At 63.0% G+C, this 23,513-nt stretch overlaps 1 protein-coding gene across 2 annotated transcripts in view; it reads left to right on the top strand.

Annotated features, from left to right (window-relative positions):
- Positions 1-287: 287 nt before the first annotated feature.
- Positions 288-23,513, top strand: part of CNTNAP1 (contactin associated protein 1) — a 30,898-nt gene continuing 7,672 nt past the window's right edge. For both annotated transcript variants that reach the window (XM_034755657.1, XM_034755658.1), the window contains exons 1-21: positions 288-482; positions 5,606-5,707; positions 6,071-6,264; positions 6,931-7,078; positions 9,114-9,317; positions 9,702-9,886; positions 10,357-10,500; positions 14,636-14,897; positions 15,840-15,989; positions 16,083-16,254; positions 16,740-16,846; positions 16,962-17,081; positions 17,747-17,950; positions 18,236-18,392; positions 18,786-18,913; positions 19,021-19,188; positions 19,480-19,698; positions 21,247-21,486; positions 22,010-22,237; positions 22,892-23,019; positions 23,358-23,451. In XM_034755657.1, coding sequence (XP_034611548.1) covers positions 404-482; positions 5,606-5,707; positions 6,071-6,264; positions 6,931-7,078; positions 9,114-9,317; positions 9,702-9,886; positions 10,357-10,500; positions 14,636-14,897; positions 15,840-15,989; positions 16,083-16,254; positions 16,740-16,846; positions 16,962-17,081; positions 17,747-17,950; positions 18,236-18,392; positions 18,786-18,913; positions 19,021-19,188; positions 19,480-19,698; positions 21,247-21,486; positions 22,010-22,237; positions 22,892-23,019; positions 23,358-23,451 — 3,433 coding nt within the window. In that variant the 5' untranslated portion in view covers positions 288-403. The remainder of the gene's footprint in view (positions 483-5,605; positions 5,708-6,070; positions 6,265-6,930; positions 7,079-9,113; positions 9,318-9,701; positions 9,887-10,356; positions 10,501-14,635; positions 14,898-15,839; positions 15,990-16,082; positions 16,255-16,739; positions 16,847-16,961; positions 17,082-17,746; positions 17,951-18,235; positions 18,393-18,785; positions 18,914-19,020; positions 19,189-19,479; positions 19,699-21,246; positions 21,487-22,009; positions 22,238-22,891; positions 23,020-23,357; positions 23,452-23,513) is intronic.

The raw sequence follows: 23,513 nt of genomic DNA on the forward strand, positions 1-23,513 counted from the left end.
CCCTTCTGCATCCCCCATCCCCTTCTGCATCCCCTGCTCTGTGCATCCCATCCCCTCCTGCACCCCCATCCTCTGCTCTGCGCCCCCATCCCCTTATGCATCCCCTGCTCTGTGCATCCCATCCCCTTGTACATCCCCCATCGCTGCTCTGCGCCCCCCATAACTTTGTGCGCCCCCATCCCCTGCTCTGCGCCCCCATGCCCGGCTCCCCGCCCGTCCCGCTGGAGACGCTGCCGGGGGCAGGGGGGAGCGGAGCACGCGCGGGGCCGGGGATCGGCGCGTGCAGCATCAGCACCGGAGCAGCAGCGGCAGCGGGAGACGTGTCGGGCTGGGCTGCAGCGGGGGATGCGACGCGAGCCCCGGGCTGAGCTGCCGGCCCCGAGCGCTCCCCGCCGGCCCCAGCATGGACACCCGCCTGCTCTGCCTCCTCCTCGCCGCCTGCGCGGCCGTCCTGCCGCTGGACCGCCACCGCTGCCCGCCCCGTAAGTGCCGCGGCCGCGGGATCTGCCCGGCTCCGCAATGCAGGACGAGGCCCTGCTGCCCCCGCTCCCAGCCCCAAACAGCCGCCAGCTTCGCTGCCCTTTCCCAGCGCCCGGGGAGCCCCCCTTCCCCGCTGTAGAGACGGGGAAACTGAGGCACCGCGAGGGGAAGGGACTTTCCCAAGGTCACCTGGCCAGGTGGTGGCAAGGTCAGGGATAGACCCCACGAGCCCTGTCCCCAAGCCCCAGGGTCCCTTCCCCCGCTGGGATCAATAGTTCTCGTGCCATGGATCCAGCCCAGCCTGGTGGGTGCAGAGCAGCTACCCCTCCCCCCCCCCACTGCAGCACCTGCCTGCCGCTCACTGCAGTCCTGAGACCAGCAGCCAGAGACAAGCTCAGCCCCAGCTCCATCCCTGCAGAGCTGCCCAGCCCCGAACCCCCAGCAGCCCCCCTGCCCGCCGGCAGCTGTGTGGGCAGAGCCCCTACACCCTGTCCCCCTCCCCAAGCTACTTCTCCGTGGCTCCCTGGAGCAGCAGCAGCTGCAGCAAAAAAACTTCCCCAGGAGCTGAGGGGTGTGGGGGTGCCCGGCTGGGGGGGGGTGCCCATGCAGAGCGATTTTGGCCCCGGCTGTGGGGAGGTGCCATGACCCCCTCTGTGCAGTGTGGAGCCTGCGTGCCTGGCTGGAGTGGGGCTGCCAGGGCCTCTCTTGTGAAAGAGGCTCCAACAACAGGCCTTTGCTGGGGGGGGGGGGGGGAGGGGGGGAGAGATGCTCAGGAATACCACCCCCCAGCAGGATCCCGGGCCAGTCCCGGAGGAGACAGGACGGCCTCCTGGGGCTTGCCGTGTTCTAGGACTGGGCTGGCGTGTCCCTGATCTGCTGCACCCAAGGGGACATAGGCTTGGGCAAGGAAGCTGTTCCTCTGGCCCTCTAATGGTAAGGAGTGGGGAGGGGGAGCCTGCCCCACAATGGCCCTGGGCTTTCTCCCCCTACAGGCGTCGCACGCAGGTACACGTAGCAGCTGGGCAGGATTCTGGGGGTGTTGGCCTCATGCCAGGGCCCAGCCCAGTGCCCAGCCTAGGCAGGGAGTGAATCCAGGGGGGCCGGTCGGCCAAGGTCTCAGGAGAGGCAGGTGGTGCCCGGGGCCATGCTGGTGGGCACAGGGACTTCTGCTCTGCTGCCCTGGGGGGAGGATGGCCCCACGGGCAGGTCAGTAATTGCTGATCTGGGACCATTCTTTGGTCGCACGCTTAGCAAGCCTTGTTTGGGGTCTCTGGGGCATCCCCTCTGCTCAGGGAGATAGCAGGGCTGGCCCCATCCCACCGGGAGAAGCAGGCGGTTCCCACGGCGCTGCCGGGATCCACGCTCTGGCACATGGGCCGGATTTTCTGACCTGCTCAGCGACTTGGCAAGGCGGCCGCAGGGTGCTGCGCCGGAGCACGTGGCCAGGTCTGGCCTCGGGTGCGGCTCTGGCACCGCAGCGGTAACCTGGCCTGGGGCTGCAGGGCCCTTCGGGTTCCTCCCAGCTGTGCGGCTGTACCAGTGCCGGCTGCTCCCCGTCACCCTCGGGGGCTGTGCTGAGCGCCTCTGCTGATGCCTGGGATGCCGGCAGGTGGTTGGGGACCCCAGGATTGCAGCTGGGGGGTGTGGGGGCCTAGCCCCTCTCCCATCGGCGATGTCTGTTCTGCCATAGCCCAAGAGGCACTGGGGCCTCACTAGCCAGGTGTCCCCAGGGATAGGCACCCAGGGTTTGGGGTGCTGTGGGTGCCATAAGGGGGCTTTGCAGAGCAGTGGGGCTGGCTGGGGATGCGCCCCCAGGGCCCCCTCCCTGGGCTGGGGCAGTGACCTACCCCAGCTGCACTGGCTCCCCCCTGGGCCTGTGTGACTCCCCGGGCTCAGCTGGGGCAAGGCGCTGGCACTGAGCAGGGCTGGGTGCCTTAGTGAGGGGCTCTGGGCCCCTCTGATACCCTGGAGTGAGGGACGTGCTTCTGGACTCCCAGAGAACAGCCCAGGAAGGGGGGCTGAATGTGGAGCCTCAGTCCCTGCTGGGCACCACCCCCGAGCCTGTGCAGGGCCCTGGATCCTATGGGTAACTGCCCCAGCTGCTCCCCTGCCTGCACCCCAGCCCAGCCTGCCCCCCCAACCCTCCCCCCACTGAGAGGGGAGTGTGCAGCAGGGTCCCTAAAGTGCTGGAAAATGGGGGAGGTGAGTACAGCTCCTGCTGTCCCCCCATAACCCCTCACTCTGCTGCTATCAGCTGGGACGCAAGAGAGGGGGAGAAAGAGGCTCGCCTGGTGGGTGTCCCGTGGGATCCGGCCAGCACATCAGCCTGCGTGTGGAGCCGGCTGGGGCTGCCCCATCTGATACAGGGCAGGGGCTGCCTGGCCCCAGCGGGAGCCTCCAAATGGAGATTTGCATAACCCCCTCCCCGTCCAGCCCTGGGCTCTCTCCTGCCAGCGCCAGCGGCATCCCAGGCCCCCTAGCCTGAGGCTAGCACCGGGGGATGGGAGTGTGTGGGGTGCCTGGCTGACACTGCAGGAACATGGGGCTTCCCTCCCTCCCCTGGCCAGGGTCTCCCCAGAGCCACATACAGGCAGTCGTGTGGCTGGTGCGGGCAGCCGCTGAGCTGCAGGGCGTGTCAGCTCTCTGCAGTGGGAGGAAAAGAGAGGGCCAGTGAGCAGAGGGAAGCTTTGCTGCTCCAGGGAGCCCAGCCAAGCCCAGCCACCCGGAGTCCTGTGTGGGGCAGACTCCCTGGCTGACCCCAGGGGCCCCGTGTGGGGCAGACCCTTCCTGATCAGTTGTTGTGCAAGCAGCAATGGTCAGTGTCTCTGGGGCAGGGCCCAAGGGCCACGCTGTCTAGCACCAAGTGTCCCCAGTAGGCAGGCACCATCCTGCCCTGCCGGCTGCCCCGGGACCCTGGCCAGGGTCACTGCTCCCCACAGCTGGGCTTTGCCCTCCTGCATCTGGCCAGGTCCAGGTGCCTGGGAACAGCCGGCCTTTCTAGCTCACTGTGAAATCACTGGGAGAACGTGGCAGGGGCAGCATTCCCCGAGGCCTCGCAGTCCCAATGGCTCCAGGGTAGCAGCAGGGGCTGGGAGGAGGGATGCACAAATGCTGAGTAACCCATGCAGGTACCCCCAGTTCCCTGTCTAGGGGATATCAGAGGGTAGCCATGTTAGTCTGAATCTGTAAAAAGCAACAGAGGGTCCTGTGGCACCTTTGAGACTAACAGAAGTATTGGGAGCATAAGCTTTCGTGGGTAAGAACCTCACTTCTTCAGATGCAAGTACTGGAAATTACTGTCTAGCAGATGACTCACTCACCGATGCAGCATCTCCTGCTGGTCATCCAGGAATTCGCTCAATTCCAGCTTCCAGAGCGCCTCCTGCTGGCTGGTGTGTCACCTGCCTCAGGCCTCATATCCCTCCCAGACCCCAATGCCCTTTACTCAGGGTTCTGCCCCAGCAGTACCCCTTCACGCTGGGTCTCCCCTCCCAGGGGAACCCCCAACCTGCTACTGCCAGTCATCATCTAGCCCCCACTCCCTAGGGCAGATGGCAGTCTAATGGCCACGCATCACTGGCAGGGCGTAGGACCAGCTGCCTCCGCCCATCCCTGGGCTACACCTCTGCAGGCCCAGTACCTCCTTCGGCCTTTAACCAGGCCTCAGGCTGGGGCACCTCTCGCCTTTCCCCAGCCCTGCTCTGCTCTGCACAGGTCCCCTCTGTTCCCAGACAGCCAGGCCCTTCTCCCTCCAAGACTGAAGAGAGACTCTGACCCAGCGCCTCCCTTAGCCCTTTTATCAGGGCCTGCTGTGGCCTGATTAGGTGTGGCCCCAGCTGTGGCTGCTTCCCCAATCAGCCCAGCCTTCCTCCCCGGAGTGGGGTAACTGCCCCGCTACACCCTTCCTAGAGACACCCTGTCCCCTCGGGCCTCTAGCGCCTCCATCTCCAGTGGGCCGTTCTGTGCTGTAGCCAGTCTGCCCTATGCCCCCCTGGCCCGGCTGGGCCTCTGGCTGGACTCATGTGCTTGTGGGTGCTGCATGGGGGGGTGAAGGGGGTTGCATAGGGTTACCATATTTAGTGCCTCCGAAAGGAGGACACTCCATGGGGCCCTGGCCCCGCCCCCAGCCCCGCCCATGCCCCCTGCCCCAACTCCGCCCCCTCCCCAAGGTCTCCGCCCCCTCCCCTGCTTCCCGCGAACATTTGAGTCGTGGGAAGCCTGAAGCAGGTAAGGAGGGGTGTGGGGGGAGGAGGCGCGGCCCACCCCCGGCACCACCGGCCCGTCCCCCGAGCCCCCAACCCGGCCCGGCACCGCCAGCCTGTCCCCCGAGCCCCTGGCCTGGCCCGGCACCGCCGGCCGAGCCCCCGGCCCGGCACTGCCGTCCTGGCCCCCGAGCCCCCAGCACCGCACCGCCGTCCCGGCCCCGGAGCCCCCGGCCCGGCACCGCATGTCCCGATTTTCCCGGACATGTCCAGCTTTTTGGGATTTTCCCCCGGACGGGGATTTGGAGCCCAAAAAGCCGGACATGTACGGGAAAATCCGGACGTATGGTAACCCTAACCGGGTTGCATGTCATGACACAAGGACCTGAAGGGGTTGGGAATGCTGGTGAACTGGGGGGGGAGGGGGGCGGCTAGATGGATTGGGAGCCTCGCACAGGCTCAGCCCCCAGGTCCCACAGGGTCGGGGTGGGAGCCTGGCCCACCCTGCAAACACATTGGCTGTGCGGTCATAGGGGACACTGGGGGGAGCCATCGGGTTACCCTCTCCCGGCCAGGGTGGCATCTCAGCTACTCCCCTGCGACGGACAGCTGCTCGGGACGCAGAGACCGTGAGCTGTGGCCAGTGTCAAAGGAGTTAATGGGCCCCATTGGGTCCCTCATGCTCAAGGGTCCAGCCCTGCCCCCGGTGGCAGACTCTGAGGCCAAGGGCTGGCGTGGGCTGGGGGAGAGGAGCGGAGGGGTCCCCCTGAAGGACCATGCCTTGTTGCTGCCCAGCCAGGGGGACAGTCTTAATGGCTGCAGGGCTCCGGCAGCTCATTTGTCAGCTGGGGAGAAGCAGCAGGGCCGGGGCTGGAACTAGGCCAGGCCGGCAAAGTGGCTTTAACGCAGCCTCTTCCCTGCAGAGCCCTGTTACGATGAGCTGGTCGCTCCCCTTTACTCCTCATCCATCGGTGCCTCCTCCCGCTACAACATCTTCTACTCGTCCAGCTTCGCCCGGCTGCACAGTGAGTCCTGCCTGCCCGGGCCCGGGGAGAGCTGGGCCCAGGAGCCTGTCCCAGCCACGGGGCAATTGCTGGAGACCCACAAAGCAGTGGCCTGGCTGCACATGGTGCTGGCGAAGGAGGGAGGGTCCCCAAATGCCCCAGAGCAGCGCCTGGGCAGAGTGGGGAGGTTAGTAGGGTTCCTATGGGATCCCCCTGTCAGTGATGCCCCGGGGTCCCCGTCGGGTGGGGTGAGGCTCTGGGGCAGCTCAGAGGGCATTTACCCTGCTGCCCTTGGGCGGCTCTGGCCCCATTTCTGAGCTGAGCAGGGAGTGGAAAGGCCAGAGCCGCGGGTGGCACCGGGTCTAACCATGCCCTCCGGCACAGGCAGCAGTGGCTGGTCTCCAGACCCCAGCGACAAGCAGCCCTGGCTCCAGATCGACCTGATGCAGAAGCACAAGATCAATGCGGTGGCCACGCAGGGGACGTACAACACGTATGACTGGCTGACGCGTTACATCGTGCTGTACGGGGACCACCCCAGCAGCTGGAAGCCCTTCTTCCAGCTAGGGAGTAACTGGGTAAGGAGCTACTGCCACTACATCCGGGGGCTCCCACCAGTGCCAGCGCCTTGCCTGGCTCCTGAGTGCCCCCGTCTGCACACGGCTCTGCGGGCACGGGACAAAAGTCTATGAGATCGTGCCAGGCTAAAGGAGGGAGTGGGAGCTGCCGACTTTCCTGCCCCATGCCACAAGAACGAGAAGACAGTCGCTGACAGGGGGACATTCAAAACTGATCTAAGGGGAAACTTTCCCACCAATGGGGGGTTGGCCTGTGGAACTCCACACCACAGGACGGTGGCGAGGCCAAGAAGTCAATAAGGCTCAAAGGGGGGCTGGCCAGTTCGATGGCTAGCAAGACCATCCAGAGTGACGGCCGCAGTCTGTGGTAACGAACGTGGGAGGGAGCGTCACTCCTCCTGCCCCACTGCCCTGATCACTGAGAGACCAGGCTAAGAGCTAGCAGGGGGCAGATCACCCCAGCCCCGCCACTGTGGGGTTCTGACACCTTCCTCTAAGGGGCTGGGCCCTGTCAGAGAGAGGCCACTGGCCAAGCCAGGCCTCAGGTCGGCTACAGCCTAGGCCAGCCCGGGGGAGCATGGTCCCCCCGGGTGGGAAGGGGCTGGTGGGGGGCGCAGTCACCCCACGCTGCGGGGGCTGCGTTGACAGGGGCTGTTTCTCCACCAGACGTTCTTTGGGAACGTGAACGAGAGCGGGGTGGTGCGCCACGACCTGCACTACCCCATCCTGGCTCGCTACATCCGCATCATCCCCCGGGCCTGGAACCCGCGAGGCAAGATCGGCCTGCGTCTGGGCCTCTACGGCTGCCCCTACCGTGAGTGAGCACCAGGCCGCCGGGGGAGCCCTGGCGCTAGCTGGGCCTGACGCTGCGGGGAGGGGGCTTGGGGGTTTCCTAGAGGGCATAAAGGCTCTGAGCAATGGGCCTGGCTTGGCTGGGCGCTGTGTGGCACAGAGCCCTGGGGCCCCAGGTCCCGTTCAGCCCATCTGGTGATTCGGAGCCCATACAGCTCCCCAGGAATTCAGCTCTGACCCCCCCCAAGTCCTGACCCAACACCCCACTGCCCCCAGCCCTCCCCACTGAGCCTGGAGATCTGTTCCCCTTCCTCCCGCTGGCGCCCCCGAGGCTCCTGTCCCAGCTCTCCTCCGCCCCGACCCAACCCCTCCTCTCCTGCCCCACTCAGGACAGTTTCATTTTGTTTTAAATTTTGAAACAAATCTGGTGACCAAAACAGCCCTGGGGAGCTGTAGACAGGGGCCATCCCAGGGCCCCTCTTGTGCCCCAGGGTGGGCCTGCAGGCTTCTGACCTCAGTTTCCTTCCAAGTCCCCAAAATAATTCACCGTCACCAGTGTCTTCTAAACAATCTTCCCCCTCTCTTGGGGTCTAATCTACTCAGATCCATCAGCTCCCCTTTTGCTTCAGGGCTTCCCAGCCCTTCTGGGGAGCTGGGTGCCCCCAGTCCTGGCCCCCTGGCCTGGAGACTCTCCCTTGGCTTGGGGGTGCACAGCCCTCCTTCCTGGGGCTGGTCCAGACCGAGCTCTCCTCTCTGCAGCTCTCTCCTTGACTGGGCTGAAGGCACCTGACCACCTTGACCCTGCCCAGGGGGGTCTAATCACCCCAAAACCGGCCGGGGGAGCCTTGCCCCACCCCCTTTCCAAGGCTCCTGGGCCCCCAAAGGAACAATGGCCTGGATAACCCGGCCAGTGACTCATGAAACTGCAATACAAACCTGAAACAATTAGAAAACCAAACGCCTTGTAGATGTTTGCAGACATCAGGCGTCCCCTGAGTCTGGCTCTCAGCAGGGAGGGTAGGGGCCAGGCAGAGGGGTGTGGGCAAGTTTGGCCAGTGCCCTGGGTGACGTTGGGTCTCGTTGTCACGGAGTGTGGGGGGACACAAGGCCCTGCACCCCCGGCTTCCTGCGATTCACCATGACTCTCAGCCAGCCAGTAAAGCAGAAGGTTTATTTAGACGACAGGAACACAGTCCAAGACAGGTCTTGCAGGCACAGATAACAGGATCCTCCCCCAATTAGGTCCATCTTGGGGTCCCAGGGCACCACAGCCCCCTTGGGAGGTCAGAGCCCCGTCTGCCTCCCAGCCATGTCCCCAGCCAGCTCCTGAAACTCCCCCTTCAGCGACCCCTCCCACAGCCTTTGTTCAGTTTCCCGGGAAAAGGTGTCACCTGGTCTCTAACCCCTTCCTGGGTTCTCACCTTACATGCTCAGGTATTTTCCCCCTAGGCCAGTCTCCCATCCCCCAATGCAGACTATCCTAGCCAACCTCCCTTGCAACCTGTTGCGGAGTGTGGGGGAGTCAGGGCCCTGCACCCCCGGCTTCCTGCGATTCACTGCGACTCTCAGCCAGCCAGTAAAGCAGAAGGTTTATTTGGATGACAGGAATACAGTCCAAGACAGGTCTTGCAGGCACAGACAACAGGGACCCCCTCAGTTAGGTCCATCTTGGGGTCCCAAGGCATCCCAGCCCAGCCCCCCTTGGGAGGTCAGAGCCATCTCTGCCTCCCAGCCATCTCTCCAGCCTCCTTCCAGCCTGCTTCCAGCACTCTGCCTTCCGCGACCCCTCCCACAGCCTTTATTCAGTTTCCCGGGCTAAGGAGTCACCTGGCCTTCAACCCCTTCCTGGGTTCTCGTGTTACACACTCAGGTATGCGCCCTCGGGCAGACTCCCATCCTCCAATGCAGACTATTCCAGCCACACTCCCCTGTCAGCATTCACAGACCACAGTGAGAACAGGCCCAGTTCGTCACACAACCGTCCCAGCCAACACTCCCCACTCAGCATTCAAAGACCACAGTAAGAACAGTCCCAGTTCGTTACACTCGTCCCCCAGGGTCTGATGTGCTGTACTTCGATGGGGATGATGCCATTTCCTACCGCTTCCGCGGCAAAACCGTCCGCACTGCCCAGGACGTCTTTGCCTTCAACTTCAAGACGATGGAGCGGGAGGGACTGCTGATGCACGGCGAGGGCTCCCAGGGGGACTACATCACCGTGGAGCTGAAACAGGCCCAGCTGGTGCTACACATCAGCTTAGGTGAGTCTGGGACTGGCTGGGGGCTGCGGGGCTGCTCAGTGCTAGGGAGGGTTACTGGGGATGGTGGGGCTTGGACAGGGGATGGGGGTTAGAAGGGGCTGCACAGTATGGGGGGGAGATTGACAGGGGCTGCTCTGTACTCTGGGGGGCATAGTTGTGGGGTGAGCAGTGGGATGGGGCTCGGCAGGGGCTGGCCTGTACTGGGGGGAGGATTGGGGCCATGGGGGTTGGGCTGTAGGATGGGAGTTGGCTGTGGCCAGTCCGTACTTCGTAGGGGGGTTGTTGGGGGTGGGTGGCAGGACGGGGGTTGGGATGACCCCTGAGCGGCACCAGGGAGGCTTGAGGCCCCTCCCTGTCCGTAGGGTGACTGGCCGGCCTCCCCAGGCAGCAGCCCGATGCACTCCAGTCAGGGACACACCACGGTGACGGTGGGCAGCCTCCTTGATGATCAGCATTGGCACCAGCTGCGCATTGACCGCCACGGTCATCACGTCAACCTGAGCCTGGACGGGGAGGTCAGACGCTTCCGCTGCAACGGGGACTTCCAGCACCTGGACCTGGACACCGAGGTAGAGCCTGTCCAGTCCCAGCGGGGTCGGGAGGGGCAGGGGCAGGACTGGGGGGCCTGCTTCTTGGGGCGGCCCGTCTGGACACTGCGCTGGAGGGGACTGCCCAGCGCAGCTCTGCCCGGGCTCCCAGCCCTGAGGGGACAGAGGGGGCCCATCATGTTGCTGTGCTGAGAACTGTGGGCAGCAGGGCCCCGGGGCTCAGGCTGCGCCCATGTGATGTCCTCTGAGCTGGGACCAGGAGCTAAGCCAGCGGCAGATCACAACCAGGCCCCTCCCTGTCCCCTGTGGGGCTCTGCTCTGTGCTGGAGGGGGCTACCGGGGGATACCCCCGTCCCTGGGAGCCCAGAGGGACGCAGCCCAGCCCCACCGGTGCCGAGCTCCCTGCCGGGCAGGGGGCATGTCCCATCCGCACTGGGTGAGCGGTGCCCCAGACGGCTGGGGCTCAGCCCAATCCCCCTGACTCCCCACAGCTGTTCTTCGGCGGCGTGATCAGTCAGAAGAATCGGAGCCTGGTCTATCGACAGAACTTCCGGGGATGCATGGAGAACATCTTCTTCAACAGGGTCAACATCATTGACCTGGTCCGCAGGAGAGCGTCCAACATCCGCTTCGAGGTGTGGGGAACCCCAGGGAAAGGGAGTGGGGGTTCCTGGGGCGCAGGGGGAGTGCACATGGGGTCCCTTTGGCCTTGACAGATCTGTCCCAGGCACGTTGTGCGGAGGCAGCTCTGTCTGTCAGCGACCCGAGCCCGGCGTGGGGCTAGGATTGAAGCTGGCTACAGGCCAGGAACTGTCTGCTCCAGTGCTCACTCATCCAGCCCCAGATCGATAGCGCGAGGTCGTCCTGGGCCCGGGGCCATCAGCTGCTGTCACCAGGCGATGGGTGCGAGCTCAGAGCCGGGGCCTCAGCTGCGGCTGCCTCATGGGTTTGGCTCTGGCGGCTTCAGGCTGGAGTTGAGCAGAGCTCTCTCTGCCTGGTTTGGATCTAGAGCTCACAGGAACGCATGACACCAGTGGCAAGTAACACAGACAGTCACGGGAACAAGGTCCACTCTCTCTTATCAGTGTGATTAAAGGTACTAACACAGTGAGGAGGGTCCCACAACTAGATCCATCCAGGCACCAGGGATAGCTACAGCCACTCACATCCTCCTGACAGTGTTAGGGGCTGATGGGTCTCCTGGATTGATCAGCAGGAGAGGGATGGTCCCTGCTGGATCCTCCCATAGGAAGCTCCTTTTCCCCTGCTCTGGGCACCTCCTTTTTGTAACATGATTCTGCCTATACCTACATTCTGCGCATGTACATGAAAGTGTCCCCCCTCTTTTTCCTTATCGGTCTGGTGTCCCTTAGACATTGAAGGCCCTCCGATTTCTATAGGTCGTGTAGGCTCTCTTTATTTCATTATCACTGACGCACAACTTGTATCCTGTGGTTAAGACACGTTAGAGACAGATGTGCCTCTACACCATTTTTGTGATTTAAAGTTAATCTTCCAGCTAATTTTTTTCAATATTACCCCTTGGAATCTCTTTGCCCATAATCTTAGGGCATCGGGTTATTCTTCGCTCACTTACTTCGGTCAGCATTTCTGAGCTCCAAGGCCTAAAATAGCTAACCTAAAATCTTGCAGGCCTCAGCCTAAAGGTCTTGCATTTCAGCCTTTCTTACTTAGCTTTCTAAATACTGATCACTCTTATACTTCTATCATCCTACAACTTAGCCCTCTTTAACATACAATGATTATCTAGCACATGACATGGTGTTAATCAGAACATCACACAATAAATGAATAATAAACTAAAATCACTGGCTACATCCAGGGCCGGCTCTAGGATTTTTGCCGCCCAAAGCAAAAACAATTCCCCCCCCCCCCCCCGCCCTGTTCTTTAATTACCCCACCCCTGGCCCCGCCTCAACTCCGCCCCTTCCCCAAATCCCCAGCCCTGCCTCCTCCCCCCAGGCTCTCAAGCCTGAATAGCACTACAGGGTTATTTCAGCTACAAGGCATAGTATCGCATCCTGGCCTTGATCTGGGTTCATTCTTTCCCGCACCCAAATCACTGTTACCTGTCCAGCCTTACCCTCAATAGGCAAGTCTGAGTCCAGTCCCAGTACAACAGCCTGATCTACTGCAGTCATCGGTGTCTCTTATGGCTAAACAGTCTGTGACATAAGAACATAAGAATGGCCAGACTGGGTCAGACCAAAGGTCCATCTAGCCCAGTGTCCTGTCCTCCGACCGTGGCCAATGCCAGGTGCCCCAGAGGGAATGAACAGAACAGGGAATCATCAAGTGATCCATCCCCTGCCGCCCATTCCCAGCTTCTGGCACACAGTTTGAAAGGCAGCATTCAAGCCAAAGTACAGGATTAGTGTTGTTACACCCCACATTTTTTTTCTTTTCCTGTGCCCGGGCTGACTCTCACCGGCTCTTGGGTTACACGCTTTTGCAGTCAATGGCTCGCCTTCCTCTGCCTGTGTTGTACTTAAAGTACTGCACAGGATCTTTTCAGGGGGAATAAGACAAAACGCCACATTTATTAGTAATACATGTATTCATTAACACTGTATTATATGCATATAATATATTACACTTACACTCACACACACACACACAAACACACTCCATCTTGTTGTTACCAATTAGCTGCTCCCCTTAACTTCACTGGCCAGGTGAGTTAGATGGGGGAGGGGCTGGAGCCGGGCTTCTGCCGATCCGGATCGACGCTCCCATGTTGACAAGACGAGACCCGGGGTCCTCTGCAAGACACCTCACTTTTATAGCAGCTTTTCTCTTATGCAAATCTATACCAGATTCAAACTCTGTGTCTGTGTCCATTGGTCCTTTGTGCTGCTTTCTTTTGAGTGCTGTCCCAATGCTGCAAAGAGGGTGTTTCCAAAAGAAGGTGCTTGCTTCTAACCCCCAAGGCCGTGGGTATGTCTGCTTGTCTTTAATGAGCCCACTTGACACGTTTTATTGTCCTTGGGTCTGGCTCCCAGCCCCTCTCCAACAGTTGAGGCTGTCTGGAGGTGCTGCCTTCCATGCCTTGCTCATCCACACCTCATTCATTCAACAGGGCAATTGATTAAGAGTGGGTGGGGAGAGCTCTTGTTCTACTGCTGGCAAAAGGAAATTTTTCTTCTATCTTATTCTATCCTTAGGAGCTATAATATTATACCAAGGGCAATGCAAAGTTTCTAAATGAGGCTTTGATACAAAGTCCCATGAGAACAGAGGTCACACGTGGGTCGACCCACCACAAGGTTATATGAAGAGGCACAATGTAAAGTCATATGAAAATTATCAGAGATTTATCTACACCTGTGGAGAAATCTCTCTTTTCTGGTACAATTTCAACTGATCTAATTTTCTGCTCCCATGTGAGATTCTAATTTTGTATACAGCGGCACCGAGTCTATCCACATTTGGCTCAGTCCATCGGCTATGTAAGTTGTGTTCCGGTGCAGCATATGATAGGAGCGTTGCTTGGGAAACTGGAGACCCAAGTTTTCTCTCTTTGGCTTTTATCAAAATAGGCTTTTGCCTTCCGTCTGGATTTCCCCAGTTTGATGGCTACCTGCAAGTGAATCTGATTCCAATGTTTTTGTAATGCTTGCAGAAAGGTTTCGACTTTCACTCCCTCTAGCTGTGAGCCACTGGCATGCCACAAAAGATGCTCTGGCATTCACCTAGTCATCACCTCAAAGGGTTTATGGTCTGTGGAGGCCGGGGGAGTTGCCCTGAGTGACATTAAAATGAGTGGAATCAGGGTGTCCGAATTGCGTCCATTGGCATCTACCAGTTTCCACGGCATGAGTTTGATGGTGCGATTTGTTCGCTCTGCCATCCCTGGCCTGTGTGGAAGGTGCCGTTTTTGTTGCACTCCCAACAACTGTACACGTTTTTGGAACACTTGCCCAATAACGTGTTCCTCTGTCTGACTGTTCCCCAGCAGGGAGTCGCCAGCAAGAGGAGACTTGTTCCACTAAGATCTTTGGTGTAGCTAAGGCAGTGTTTGCTTTCAAAGGAAATGCTGCCACCATTTGGAGAAGTGGGCTGTAGTCCACGAAAGCTTATGCTCTAATAAATTTGTTAGTCTCTAAGGTGCCACAAGTACTCCTGTTCTTTTTGCGGATACAGACTAACACGGCTGCTACTCTGAAACCTGTCATTTGGAGACTGGAGCAGAGGGCATTGGTTTCCTCTTTGAGCCTTCTGCAAGGGTCCCACAAAAGCAATTTGCAAAGCTTGCCCTGGACACCTTTAAGGGAGCATTTCTTTTTGTGGGGAGAGGATTGTTCTGTGCACAGACCAACCAGTTTTCACTGTATTGTTGCACATTTGCCTTCATGCACGGCCACCAACCCACTGAGGTGAGGCGCTGCATGGTTCTGTCTACCCCTGGATGTCCTCCTGAGGGTGTGTCATGCACCAGGTAGATCATTTCCCTGCAAGCTGGGATGGGACTACCCATACTGGGAAACGCTCTCCAAGGTACATCAATACACCCTCTTCTATGTACAACTCTGATTTGTACTTTTGATATGGGGAACCTTGTGATAATTAAATCCGGGTTCCTTGTTTGTCTTCTGATTTTGATCCCAGAGAGCCCCAGGGCGGGGCCCACGTGAATGGGCCTGGGCTGTAAGTGCCCCACTCCTGTCCCGGGCAGCAAGAGGGGAAGCGGCAGTGCCAGGGGGCTGGACGGAGCTGGGCACTCACCAGCTCTCATGTGGTTATTCCCAGGGCCACGTCAGCCATTACTGCCGGGATCAGCTCTACATGCCCATCACCTTTGCTGGCATCAACAACTACCTGCAAGTGCCAGGCATCCCGCGCCGGAACCGCCTGTCCGTCAGCTTCAAGTTCCGCTCCTGGGACACGGTGGGGCTCCTGCTCTACACCAGCTTCGCCGAGCACCTGGGCTCCCTGGAGATGGTACTGAGCAACGGCCAGATCAACGTCTCCATTGCCCAGCCAGGCCGCAGGAAACTGGAATTCGCTGCAGGTTCATAGGTCCCCGGGCTGGTCTGACCTGCTGCCCTGACCCTGACCCCGACCCCCACCCTGACCCTGACCCTAAGGTTCATAGCTCCCCGAGCTGGTCTGACCTGCTGCCCTGACCCTCACCGAGCTGGTCTGACCTGCTTCCCTAACCCTGACCCCAACCCGACCCTAAGGTTCATAGCTCCCCGGGCTGGTCTGACCTGCTTCCCTAATCCTAAACCCCTGACCCCACCCTGACCCTCACCCTGACCCTAAACCCCTGACTCCTGACCCTCACCGAGCTGGTCTGACCTGCTGCCCTGACCCTGACCCCCACCCCGACCCTAAGGTTCATAGCTTCCTGGGCTGGTCTGACCTGCTTCCCTAACCCTGACCCCACCCTGACCCTAAACCCCTGACTCCTGACCCCACCCTGACCCTCACCCTGACCCTAACAGAGCTGGTCTGACCTGCTGCCCTAACCCTGACCCTAAGGTTCATAGCTTCCCGGGCTGGTCTGACCTGCTGCCCAGTGCAGCCCATGGGACCCCCGCCCCTTAGCTCCCAGAGCAGAGTGTCAAGGCTTGGATTGGAAATGACCAGTGCTAGAGACCTCGTTCCAATGGTTAATTACTTGCACGTTAACACACCTTTGAGTTTGTCTAGCCTCCGCTTCCAGCCATGGCCCTATGTCAGACCATCCTCTGCTAGACCGAAAAGCCTGTTCCCAGATAGTTCCCCATCTCGGCACTTACAGGCTGGGATCCCGACCCCCCTTCCCCTTCACTTTGTTACGTGACCAAAGAGGGGGCTGGGGGAGGAGGGGCTGGGGGGGAGGGCAGCCCCATGGCCACCTGCTGGGGGTCTCAGGCCCCAGCATTGAATTGTCCTGCCAAGGGGGCGCAGGAGGTGATGGGAACCAGCCACCTGTGGGCCCACTTGCCCCCCCTCTGCCCCCATCCAGGGTACCGGCTGAACGACGGCTTCTGGCACATGGTGGAGCTGGTGGCGCGGGACGGCTCGGCCGTGATCACCATCGACGACAACGACGGGGCCGAGTTCCGGGTGGCCCACCCCTTCCAGCTGCGCACCGGGACCCAGTACTTCTTTGGAGGTGGGCGGCCCGGGCCAGGGTGCGGTGGGGGCAGGCTGGGGGGCAGGCGGCAGGCAGCACTCACCCCACCCCACCCCCGTGTGTGTGTTCCAGGCTGCCCCAAACCCGCCGCCATCACCGGCTGCCTCTCGAACCAAACAACCTTCCACGGCTGCTTGCAGAGCATCAGTGTGGACGCCCAGCCCGTGGAGCTGGACCTGCTGAGGCAGGAGCGGCTGGGGCAATACTCCAACGTGTTCTTCAACATGTGCAGCATCGCCGACAGGTATGTGCCGGCCGGCCGGCCACTGCCTGACCCGCGCCAGGAGCTGGGCTGTCTGCGCCAGGAGGCTGCCCCAGAACAGACCCTGGGGGAGAGGCATGGGCTTGTCCTCGGTGCCTAGGGCTGGGTCTGCAGGGACCTGAGATCGAGGCTTTGCCCTGCCGCCAGCTGTCAGCCCCCCCATTTCTGCTTGGTTCAGAGTGAGCTGATCGGGGCAGGGACTGCGTCCGCGCAGTGCCCGGCCTGTCGGGGGCCTCGATCTCCGCCGGCATCCGTGCAGTGCCGCCGTCATTAATAATAGCGCGACGCACAGTTTGCCCTGGGGTGGAGTGATCAGGTTTGAGGCCGGGTCTGGCTGCGCTGGGACAGAGGGCAGGTTTGCCTGGGCAGCTCTGCCAATGGCTGGAGTCACGGCCGGATAGCTGCACACCCTGCTCACCCCGGCGTCCATGCGCCCGGCCGTCCTCAGCTGCATCTGTCCCCGCCAGGTGCACCCCCAATCTGTGCGAGCACGGCGGCCACTGCCTGCAGTCCTGGGATGACTTCATCTGCGTCTGCAACCTGACGGGATACAAGGGAGAGACCTGCCACAAATGTGAGCTCCGGCCCAGCCAGGGGGACGGGGGGCTGAGGGCGGGTTCCCGGCCCCAGCTGCCACACCCAGCCCAGCTCGCTAGTCTTATCCCAGCCTCCTGCTTTGCCTGTTCCAGCCCTTTACAAAGAGTCGTGTGACGCGTATCGGCTCAGTGGGAAAACATCTGGGAACTTCACCATCGACCCTGATGGCAGCGGGCCCCTCAAACCCTTCACCGTCTACTGCGACATCCGAGGTAGCCGGGTGGGGAAGGAGAGATGCTAAAGGGTCTGGCAGGGCTTGGGAATTGGGGCCTTTCCCCTCTAGTGGGCGCCAGCTCTGATCCAGTCCCGGGGCAGGGACTGGCTGGCTCAGGGGGCACGGAATGGGGCACAGGGCTTTTCCCCTCTAGGGGGCGCTGGCCCTGATCCGGTCCCGGGGCAGGGACTAGCTGCTCAGGGAATGGGGCACAGGGCTTTTCCCCTCTAGGGGGCGCCGGCTCTGACCCAGCCCCAGGGCAGGGACTGGCTGGCTCAGGGGGGCAAGGAATGGGGCACAGGGCTTTTCCCCTCTAGGGGGCGCTGGCTCTGACCCAGCCCCAGGCAGTGGTGACCGGAAGCCGTCCCCACATGCAGCACCTGTGTGGTGGGGTTCCTGGAGGGCCGGTGACGGTGTCCATTCCAGAACCAGGCACGAAAGCGAGTGCCCCCCGGCCCTGCCTGCAGAGGGGCCCTCAGGGCGGCCAGGGCTGAGGCCCATTGGTAGGGAAGGGGATTGGACCTTGTCATGGTGCCCGGGCTGCCCCCATTTCCCCCCGCCCCCGAGTGATGCAGGAGAGAGCTGGAGGGAAGGGCTGGGCGAAGGGACTCCCAGGCTGTTCCCGCGCTGACTCCATCCTTTCTCCTTGCGCGTCATCCTCAGAGGATCGGGCCTGGACCATCATTCGGCACAACCGGTACTACGCCACGCGGGTGAGGGGCTCCAGTCTGGACCGGCCCTTCCTGGGCGCGGTGGAGTACTGGAACGCCTCGTGGGCGGAGGTGGAGGCCCTGGCCAACGGCTCCGAGTACTGCGAGCAGTACCTGGAGTTCTCCTGCTACAACTCCCGCCTACTCAACACACCCTGTGAGTGCCGCGGGGCGCTGCCCTGCCCCTGGCGGGGAGGGAAATGGGGGGCTCTGCCCCGCCCCAGCAGTGGGGGAGGGGAGTGTCATGGGGTGAGTCTCATGGTCCCTGCCCACCCCCTCTGCGCCTCCTGTCTGGGCAGGTGCAGTCTGGCCCCCTGGGTTGCTCTCCATCTGGTTGCACAGGTTGATGCTCCCTCAGGACGGGGCTCGCTCCCCCAGCCCCTTAGCCCAGCTCAGTTCCCCCCGCCCCCGGCCTCACCCACGGCTCTGTCCCCTCCCCCAGACGGGCCGCCCTTCAGCTTCTGGATGGGCCGCCACAACCAGCGCCATTACTACTGGGGGGGCTCCCCGCCGGGCGTCCAGCGCTGCGCCTGCGGCCTGGGCAAGAACTGCGCCGACCCCAAGCACTTCTGCAACTGCGACGCCGACCACGCCCAGTGGTGAGCCCCTGGGGGGCTGGAGCATGGGCTGGCTCTGAGGCACACGTGGGGAGCAGTGCAGGGCGGTGGTGAGGTGCCTGGGGATGGGGTGGCTGAGGTGATGGGGTGGAGTGGGGCAGTGCAGAGTCGGGGTGGGGTCGGGAGGGGGTTGGTTGGAATGGGGCAGCGCAGGGTGCCAGAGGGATGGGGTGAGTAGGCAGCAGTAGTGGGGGGCATCTGAGTGGGGGCAGGGTAGGGTGGGGCAGTGGGGGGTGGAGCAGGTGGGGCAGTGGGGAGTGAGGCAGTGGGGGGCATCCAGCTGGGGGTGGGGAAGGAGGGCAGGGGCGTGGAACGGGCGGGGGGCTCCTGTCCCTCTCTGACCCCGGCTCTTTCACCCCCCGGCTCCGGTTCTAGGAGAACGGACAAGGGGCTGCTGAACTTCGTGGACCACCTGCCCGTCACCCAGGTCGTGGTGGGAGACACCAACCGCTCCCAGTCCGAGGCCCAGTTCCTGCTGGGGCCGCTGCGTTGCTATGGAGACCGTGAGTGCCTTGCTGGGCGGGGGGCACGGCCAGGGCCCTTGCAGGGTCCCTCTGTCCTGCGGGGGAGGGGCTGGGCCTGGGTCTCACCCTGCCCTGGTCTCTTTCAGGGAACACCTGGAACACCGTCTCCTTCAACAAAGGCGCCTCCCTCGTGTTCCCCACCTTCCTGGCCAACCACAGCCTGGACATTTCCTTCTACTTCCGAACCACCGCCCTCTCCGGGGTCTTCCTGGAGAACGGGGGCTGCAGGAACTACATCCGCATCGAGCTCAACAGTAGGGGCTGGGCGCGGGGCCAGGGTGTTGCAGACGGGATCTTCCAGAACTTGGCTGGAGTGGGGGGGAGCTGTGGGTCGGGAGTGAGGGGCACTAGCAGAGCCGTCGCAGGGTGATGGGGGTTGGGGGGGCTGCGGGGCAGGATTGAGGGGCACCAGCAGAGCCGTCGGAGGGTGACCGGCAGGGGCCAGGGCTGGGACTGCAGGGGTTGTGGGCGGGACTCCGGGGGGCCCAGGGAGTGGGTGCTGCTGGCAGGGAGCCCCCGAGAGTTGACCTCCCCTGCTTCCCCAGCCACCAGAGACGTGGTGTTCGCGTACGACATTGGGAACGGGGACGAGAACCTGACGGTGAGATCCCCCGTCCCCTTCAGCGATGACGAGTGGCACCAGGTGAAGGCCGAGATCAACGTGAAGCTGGCGCGCCTGCGGGTGGACAAGCTGCCCTGGGTGGTGCGGCTGGCCCCACCCCAGAGCTACATCCGGCTGGAGTTCGACAGGCCCCTCTACGTGGGTGAGTGAAGGGCAGAGCCTGTGGCCTCCGGGGCTGCTCCCAGCGCCCGGCTCAGGCCCCTCCCCAGCCCAACAGCAAATACGGGGTGCTCCAGCTCCTCCCCTTAGAGAACCCAGGAGTCCTGCAGCTGGCACAGCTGGTTTAGAGCCAGGCTAAGGGCCTCCTTGGGCTGCATTGCTCCTTAGCCAACAGGTGGGGTATCCTGGCTTTAAAGGGTGCTCTGCTCAGACCTGTAACCAGCCCTGGCCCAGGGCCCCCGTAGTGTGCCAGGCCCTTGCCCCCCTTTCTGCAAAGGGGAGCCCTGCAGCTGCAAGAGGGGCCCTCGGGCTCCCCCACCGCCCAGCAGAGCCCCTCACCCCATCCGATCCCTCAGCCTCCTCTCCCTGGGGCTCTGGCACCTTCCCTCAGTCAGTGCCAGGCCTGTCGGAGTGCAGCAGCCCAGCCCCCCCCCAGCCCCTGGCCCAGGGGAGACAGTGACCCGGGTGCCCAGGGACAGTGGTGCATCGCCAGAGGGGAACCAGAGTTGCTGGGCTCTTCAGACAAGAATTACCCCTGGGGGCAGGGTGCCAACCACCCAGCTCTGCACACCCCGGACTCCTAGCATGCCCCCGTGAACCTCCTTTCATTCCCCCCCAGATTCTGTGCCCCCTTTCCACCCTCCTCTCTTATCATGGGCCCACCCTCCCTTCTCCCCCCATTGTCGCCCCCTGTGCGGGGGCTCTCTGGGTGTCCCCCCCAGCAAGGTTCCCCCTTCTCCCCCTCCTGCCAGGGGCTCTGGGTGTCTCCTTTTTCTCTCCCCAAAGTACCTTGCTCTCCTCTGGTTTGGAAGCAACAGGCACAGGAGCGACGCTCAGTAGGCAGTGAGCAATGGGGCGGGGCCAGGTGGGGCGGGGCTGAGCCTGGCCTCACCTCCTGGCCGAGCACAGGCCTGGGGCAGGGGGTTGCTAGGGGTTAATCGGGTGGCACTCAGCTGTTTGTGGTTTTGTTTGATTTGATCCCCAGAGAGCTGCCAGGTGCCTGACCCTGCGGCTGTGTTCGGCAGCTGGCAGGTGCTCCATGCATCCCCCTGTGGCCCCCTTTTCCCAGAACCCCCCAGGTTCTGCCCGTTCCAATGGAGAACTGCTCAGCTGCGGCGTTCAAACGTTACCACGGTACAGACAGAAACACAAGCAAGCCCCAGGGCCCACGCTCCCCTCAGCACTTCTTCAGTCTCAGTGCAGCACTGGCTAGTGGTGAGAGCCGGGGTTTGGGAGCCAGGACTCCTGGGGTCTCTCCCCAGCTCTGTGATGTTGGGCACATCCCTCCGTTGCTCAGTGCCTCAGTTTCCCCATCAGGTGCGAATCGGGGCCTCTCCTGAGGGCTGGGGTGTTCCCAGGCGCTGAGCCCTGAGCACGGCTAGTGAAGGGTGAAGGTTGATTTTCCCGGGGGAGTCGGTGCTTTGGGGCTCTGCCGATCCTCCCTCGGGGTTGACCGCCCAACCAGCCTGACAGTGCAGGCCTTGCCGCGGTGGGGGCAGCCAGGCCTGACGCTCTCTGTCCCCTGGGCCAGGCTCGGCCGAGCACCGGCTGCGCCCCTTCCTGGGGTGCCTGCGGGCGCTGCGCATGAACGGGCGGACGCTGAACCTTGAGGGCAAGGCCAACGAGACGGAGGGCGTGCGGGTGAACTGCACCGGCTACTGCCAGTACCCGCGGGTGCCCTGCCAGAACAGCGGGCTCTGCGTGGAGCGCTACAGCCACTACACCTGCAACTGCAGCCTCTCCGCCTTCGACGGGCCCTTCTGCAACCGCGGTGAGTGGCGCTGCGCCGCCCGGGGCACGGCCGCCCGGCCAGAGGCGGGGTGAGGGGCGTGGCACGTGGGGGCACGGCCGCCCGGCCAGAGGCGAGTGAGGGGCGTGGCACGTGGGGGCTCGGCCGTCCGGCCAGAGGCGAGGTGAGGGGCGTGGCATGTGGGGGCTCGGCCGCCCGGCCAGAGGCGAGGTGAGGGGCAGGGCAGGGAGCCCGTGGGTACTGGCAGTAGCCAGTGGGTACACCCAGAGGCCAGGGTGAGAGGCGGGGCCCCGGGGGCAGGGCTCCCCGCCCAGAGGCCGGGGTGAATGGAGCTGTATCGAGGCTCCTGTGTCACAGCCCCACAGGTGCAGCGTGGGGCAGGCTTTGCTGTTCCCATGTCAGGTGTGATCCCTGGGGGCGTGGGGGGGCCCCAGAGACTCAGGGAGCAGGGCAGGATGCTGGGGTGCAAGGGGGGGTTTGGAGGCACGTAGCTGCCCCCCACCTCAGGCCAGGCCGTCTCACTCCCTCTGTGCCCCCCATGCAGACATCGGCGCCTACTTCGAGCCCGGCACCTGGGTGCGCTACAAGATCCTGCCGGCCGAGCTCTCGGCCGCCCGCGAGTTCGCCAGCATCAGGAGCCAGCCGCTGCCGGGCTACAACCTGACCAGCGAGGAGCTCAGCTTCAGCTTCCGCACCGGCACCGCGCCCGCCGTCCTGCTCTACGTCAGCTCCTTCCGCAGGGACTACGTGGCCGTGCTCATCCGTGAGGACGGTGAGAGCCCAGGGACCTCAGGCCGGAGCCAGGGGCCCTCCCCAGCCTGCCCACCAGGGGCCGGAGCCAGGGCCACATCCCTCCATGGCCTCAGGCCGGAGCCAGGGGCCCTCCCCAGCCTGCCCGCCAGGGGCCGGAGCCAGGGCCACGTCCCTCCACGGCCTCAGGCCAGAGCCAGGGGCCCTCCCCAGCCTGCCCGCCAGGGGCCGGAGCCAGGGCCACGTCCCTCCACGGCCTCAGGCCAGAGCCAGGGGCCCTCCCCAGCCTGCCCGCCAGGGGCCAGAGCCAGGGCCACGTCCCTCCATGGCCTCAGGCCAGAGCCAGGGGCCCTCCCCAGCCTGCCCGCCAGGGCCACGTCCCCCACGGCCTCAGGCCGGAGCCAGGGGCCCTCCCCAGCCTGCCCGCCAGGGCCACGTCCCCCATGGCCTCAGGCCGGAGCCAGGGGCCCCCACGGCCTCAGGCTGGCGTCGCCCCCTCCCCACCTTCCCAGGGTCTTGGCCCAGAGCTGAACCCCCTCCCTGTCAGGGATCCTCAGGCCCCGGTGCATTACTGGAGGATCTAACCATGTAGCCGGCCCCCCGGTCCCTCCCCGTGCTGGGTTCTGGGTCGTTCGCGGCTGGCCCCTGCTCATCGCTCTGGGCCTTGCCTCGGCAGGGAGCCTGCAGCTGCACTACGAGCTGGGCACCGGCCCCTACGTCTTCCCGCTCACCACCACGCCCGTGACGGATGGGAGGCCCCATCGCATCAACATCACCCGCATCAACCGCACACTCTACACCCAGGTATCGCCAGGTGGGGCTGCGGACTGGGGCCAGGCCTGCCCTGCAGGGATCCACTCCAGGGGCCACTGGATGGGGGCAGGGATCTGCTCCAGGGGCCGCGGAGGCAGGGGTGTCGGGGGGAGGTGGGTGCCAGGCAGCGTTGTTGTGATTGAGGGACATGAGACTTTCTGGCTGGGGCTGAGTGGCTGGACCCGGATTGGCTCCCGCGAGGCCGTGCTGAGCTGACGCAGCGAAGCTCCCGGGTCAGTGGCTGAACGAACTGCCCCTGGCTGAGCTCTGGCCCCTGAAGGGGTGTTGGGGGCTGCGGGGGCTGAGCAGGGCTCTCACTCTCACCCCAGGTGGATTATTTCCCCGTCACGGAAAAGCAGCTCTCCTTGTTAGTGGACAGGAAGCTGGACTCGCCCAAGAACCTGTACCTGGGGCGCGTGATGGGTAAGCAGGGCCCCGGGAAACTGCCTGCCCGCTCCCCCCTCCAGGGGAACTGCCCTGCCCCC

Source organism: Trachemys scripta, chromosome 23 (assembly GCF_013100865.1).
Source record: "Trachemys scripta elegans isolate TJP31775 chromosome 23, CAS_Tse_1.0, whole genome shotgun sequence".
NCBI lineage: Eukaryota > Metazoa > Chordata > Testudines > Emydidae > Trachemys > Trachemys scripta.